General features: G+C 35.8%; 1 protein-coding gene across 1 annotated transcript; it reads left to right on the forward strand.

Moving 5' to 3' along the window:
• Positions 1-1077: 1077 nt before the first annotated feature.
• Positions 1078-3523, forward strand: LOC133326838 (uncharacterized; the record flags this gene model as incomplete). The annotated part of the gene is made up of 4 exons (XM_061535444.1): positions 1078-1171; positions 2581-2765; positions 2819-3003; positions 3121-3523. Coding segments are annotated over exons 1-4 (867 nt in total), but the record flags the coding sequence as incomplete, so codon positions are not given.
• Between the last annotated feature and the right edge of the window lie 1762 nt (positions 3524-5285).

A 5285-nucleotide genomic window follows, 5' to 3' on the forward strand; every position in this document is an offset into this window, starting at 1 on the left:
ATTCTATTGTTTATTTGTCAAGAATGGTAAAACTATTCAAGGTCATTTTTGCAAAACAATTTTTTCAAATGTCTCTCTGCAAACTAACAAAAATAGAGAGGCAGAGGGAACTACAAAGGGAGAGCATTGCTATTGTTTTTAGCTAAGATAATCAAGGTCATTTCTGTTTTTTTCTCTTTGAAAAAATAGGTCATCCATTTACGAGAGAATTGAATAAAAAAACATAACTACCGCCCTGCATTAAATGCTGTTGCATAGCTTGAAATGCCACACACAAATGCAAAATAGTAGCAAAGCAAAAAGTTTTCAAAAAAAACTATTTTGAAATTTTATTAATGTTTTCTTCTTGTTTATTTTCTTCGTTGATTTTCTGTGGGAATTTGTAATTAAAAAACGAAAACAAAAAATAAAGCGTATAACAGCGCAAATATTATCATTTGGCAAAAGAAATCTGAAGCAAAAAAATTGTCGTACGTAAATGCGGACCAAAATTACATTTTCAAATGGAGAAGTAGATAATATTTAACAATTTTTGCAAGAGTAGCAAAAAATACAACACCAAATCAAATATGGAAGGTATGTGAAAAAAAAACAAAAACAAACAAGGAATTTTAATAAAATATTATGCTGAAAGAAAAATAGATTTCAAAAGGAAGCGAAAAGGACATATTACTAGTTGGCTTGTTTGTCTTGTGAGGTTATGTATTTTCACCTTAACCTCTATCCTCGCAGTAATTTTTGTTATTTTATGGTCTCTTTATTGATTACCTATCAAGTTCAACTTAAAATAGTTGTATCCTCAGCCTTGCAATATTAGAAATGCGTGCCATACAGTGATTGATTCCTGTTATATTAGTGCGTGATATGCCATTCAAATATTTTTCCTAAGTTATGTTTAGGTGAACGAAAGGGAAAAAATATAACAGACCAATTAAACAACCATTAGCTTCCTCAATATTGAAAAACCATTTAGGTTTAGGTCATGGTAGCAGTTATGCATAACCTTCGATTTAGTTATTTGCGTAAAGTTTTTGGTTACACATTCGCGATACGGAGTGAAAGTGAATTCGAAACAAAATGTTTCTTAAGAAATTATCGCAAGATGAACGAATTAAGCTAAGAGCTCAACGCAAGGAAAGTCAGCTGATAAGGAATCGGGCGAAGCAGAGAGGTAGGAAGGAAGACAGAAAATTTCAAAAAGAATTATCTGCAGCTCGAGGATTTCATGCTACAGAGAATTTGTTCTGCTATAGAAAAAAATTCCTCAGGTCCCTGAGGCCACTTTTTTCTATAGAAAAAAAATTCCTCAGGTCCCAGAGGGAACTTTTTCCGTAGAAAAAAACCCTCAGGTCCATGAGGTGTCTTTTCTCTATAGAAAAAATTCGTCAGGTCCCTGAGGGTGATTTTTTCATTAAAAAAAGTCCTCAGGTCCCTGAGAGTGACTTTTTTCATTTTCAGGTGATTAAAAAAATTCCTCAGGTCCCTGAGAACTGCTTTTTTCTATAGAAAAAAATCCTAAGGTCCCTGAGAACTTATTTTTTTAATAGAAAAAAAATCCTCAGGTCCCAGAGGGAACTTTTTCCGTAGAAAAAAACCCTCAGGTCCATGAGGTGTCTTTTCTCTATAGAAAAAATTCGTCAGGTCCCTGAGGATGATTTTTTCATTAAAAAAGTCCTCAGGTCCCTGAGAGTGAATTTTTTCATTAAAAAAAGTCCTCAGGTGACTTTTTTCTATAGAAAAAAATTCCTCAGGTCCCTGAGGGTGACTTTTTTCTATAGAAAAAATTCCTCAGTTCAATAGAAAAAATTCCTCAGGTCCCTGAGGGTGACTTTTTTTAATAGAAAAAAAATCCTCAGGTCCCTGAGGATGACTTTTTTATAGAAAAATAATCCTCAGGTCCTGAGGATGACCTTTTATAGAAAAAAAAAATTCTCAGGTCCCTGAGGATGACTTTTTCTATAGAAAAAAAATTCCTCAGGTCCCTGGGGATGACTTTTTATAGGAAAAAAATCCTTAGGTCCCTGAGGATGACTTTTTCTATAGAAAAAATTACTCAGGTCCCTGAGGATTACTTTTCTATAGAAAAAAATTCCTCAGGTCCCTGAGATCACTTTTTTCTATAGAAAAAAATTTCTCTGGTCCCTTAGGCAATTTTTTTATTAGAAAAAAATCCTGTGGTCACTGAGGGCACTTTTTCTACAGAAAACAAAAATTCCTTTGGGCCATGAGGTGTTTTTTTTCTATAAAAAAAATTCTTAGGCCCCTGAGGTGTCTTTTTCCCTAGAAAGCGTCATGCCTCTGAGGTGTATTTTTTCTATAGAAAAAATTCCTCAGACCCCTCAGGTGTCTTTTCTATAACTTTTTTCCAAATTGACAAATTTGTATCTGCATATTTTTGTCCACTGGTTTTTTATGTAGGATTAAAATAGTCAGAATTATTCCAATTGGAACCATTTCTATAAGAATAACCAATCTGTTACCATGTGGTTTGTGCCTACACTAAGTTGTCACTAGCTAAGACTGTGTTGCCAGTAATAAGGATTCAGAATCTCCTTTTCATATGCCCCTTTCCATCTCCAGGATTCCTTTATGTTGTCAATCCACCTGAAATTCCCCGTGTCGCATTTGGTTCCAGTTTGGATCGTGTAACTCTACCACTAAGAGGACCATGTTTAACATCATTTATGCGCCAGCATCAAGGGGATGTTTTCTTAGGTCCTGGCCCAGCAACTCGAGTGGATGAAAGGGATTTTTTGGAAATAAAGGTAGCCCAACATATTTAAAAAAATTCTATAATTAAAGGAAAAATTTCCTATAGTATCCTTCAAAATTGGGTTACTCGGCATTTGCCAGTAAGGCACCACGTCTATTGGGTCCATCAAATGCCAATATGCCTTGTGTGGGTAGTTATGATGTGGAGCCTAGGAAACGCTTGAGAGAAGCCACCAAACCTTTTAATACGGGAGCGCCGAGGAAGGATAAGGAAAAGTTCTTAACACCAGCGTGAGTTACGAACATTTACGATTTTATTTTCTACATTATTTATTTTCAACTGAATGAGAATTATTGTCATGTTTTTACTATCAATGAAACATTTATAATCCAGATTCATTGTTTCAGCCCCTCAGCCTATCCCCATCACGTGGAACGTCCCAAATTGCGAATAACCTCAGCATTTGGTAGTCGACGAAAAATCCACCCAGCCATTAGGGTCATCTGCAGCCCCCTAAATGTTGCCAAATGTCAAAAATGTGAACAGATACCCCAAGGAGATTATTGGCATGATTTCAATAGAGAATTGGATCTTTGTCGCCCCTGCATGCATAAAATTGAAAATGATTTGAAGAAATGTTCCTCCACAGAGTTGCAACGTCAAAGGCTGCGTCGTGAATTTGCCGATTATCAGAGAGTGCGATATTGTGATTTTTATCATGATCATGGCGGGACAATGGCAGCGGTACAGACATTACCGCAGCGAATCTGTAAAATGAAAATTGCCAAGGAAAATTATTTGTCATTGTATATGTGAAAGAAAAAATAAAAGTGGAGGGGAAAACAAAGGTAAACAAAGTAAAAATAAAATAATATGAATTTTTTTCTGCAGCAGAAAGGTCCCCTCAGAGAGGTCTGAGGATTTTTTTCTATAAGAAAAAAACTCTTCTTCGACCTGAACAAGACTCCTCATGAACCTGAGGATTTTTTCTATAGAAAAAATAGACATCAGCGTCCAGAGGAATGTTTTTTATAGAATTTTTGTTATAGAAAAAAGATCCCTCAGGGTCCAGAGGATTTTGTTCTATAGAAAAAGAGCCCTCAGGGTTCTGAGGAGTTTTTTTCTATAGAAAAAAGAGCCCTCAGGGTCCAGAGGATTTTTTTCTATAGAAAAAAGAACCCTCAGGGTTCTAGGAATTTTTTTCTATAGGAAAAAGAGCCCTCAAGGTCCTTAGGATTTTTTTCTATTGAAAAAGTACTTCTTAGGGACCTGACGAATTTTTTCTAATGAAGAAAATACTTCTCAGGGACCTAAGGATATCTTTTCTATAGAAAAAAATACTTCTCAGGGACCTGAGGATATTTTCTATAGAAAAAATACTTCTCAGGGACCGGAGGATATTTTTCCTATAGAAAAAAGAGACCTCAGGGACCTGAAAATATTTTCCCTATAAAAAAATAGAGCTCAGGGACCTGAGGATATTTTTTTTTCTATAAAAAAGAGTAATAAGGTCCTGAGGAATTATTTCTATTGAAAAATACCTCTCAGGGTCCTGAGGATCTTTTGTAGGGAAAAAAGAGTGCTCAAGGACCTGAGGAATTTTTTTCTATAGAAGAAAGCGTCCGCGAAAAAATTGTCCTCATTGAGACCTGAGGATTTTTTTTGCAAAAAAAGTCTTTAGAGATCTAAGTTCATTTTGAAAATTTAATGAACGCGTGTCTGTGTTTGAAATTCACACATCTACATTGAGGTCTAACCGAGCTACAGCATGTTCACGAATTGAATTTAGGCCATAACAAAAATACCAGCTTACAACAAACTGTCGGTAAGTTGGAATGACTAACTCTATACATGGCTGGTATTTACCGCAATCCATTTATCCCGACACAGCCACGCACACACACACATATACACACATCCATGCATACATAAATTGACATGTATGCACGTGCACACATTTTCAGGATACCATTCAAATTCAGGTTGCCGCGTTCTTCTCTTTTTGGTAAATTAATAGTTATTGTGGTAGCAGGATGATAGTTTTTCTTCCTCCTCTTCTTCTTCTTCTTGGCATTCCTGGCCGAAATGCACTTCCACGTGTAACTGAGGACATGGGCTTGATAGGCATCCAATGGTGTCCTTAACAAATGAGTTTTTGATGCAATTGTGCAGAACACAATAATCGGCAAAAGAAAAGATGGAGGGACTCTTGAAGTATTCATGGCTTGATTAAATTTTATTTTTGGGGAGCTGGAATGGTAAAAAATAACCAGGAACGGTGGATGATTGGTTGCCTCTGAAATGAATTGAGATGCAACAACTTCCTTGTTAAAAAAAAATTCGGCTTTATACCATTTCCAAAAAGCCAAAATGTAAATTGGTTAAAGAGAGGGTGGGGGGTAGACTTTCTTTTGAAGTTAACCATTGGCATTACTGTTGCCCTTGTTGTTGTTGTTGTCATTGTTACTCAGTTACCGTTGGCATTTAACGGAAACGGATGTTGTTCTTAGTTGTTATTTTGTTTGTTGTTCGGTTGTTGTTTTTGTATTTTTTTGTTCTGTTTTCCAGTTTG

The sequence above is a fragment of the Musca vetustissima genome, unplaced genomic scaffold (genome assembly GCF_032173495.1).
Source record: "Musca vetustissima isolate MV318-11 ecotype Yass unplaced genomic scaffold, APGP_CSIRO_Mvet_v1 utg4449, whole genome shotgun sequence".
In the NCBI taxonomy this organism is placed as follows: Eukaryota; Metazoa; Arthropoda; class Insecta; order Diptera; family Muscidae; genus Musca; species Musca vetustissima.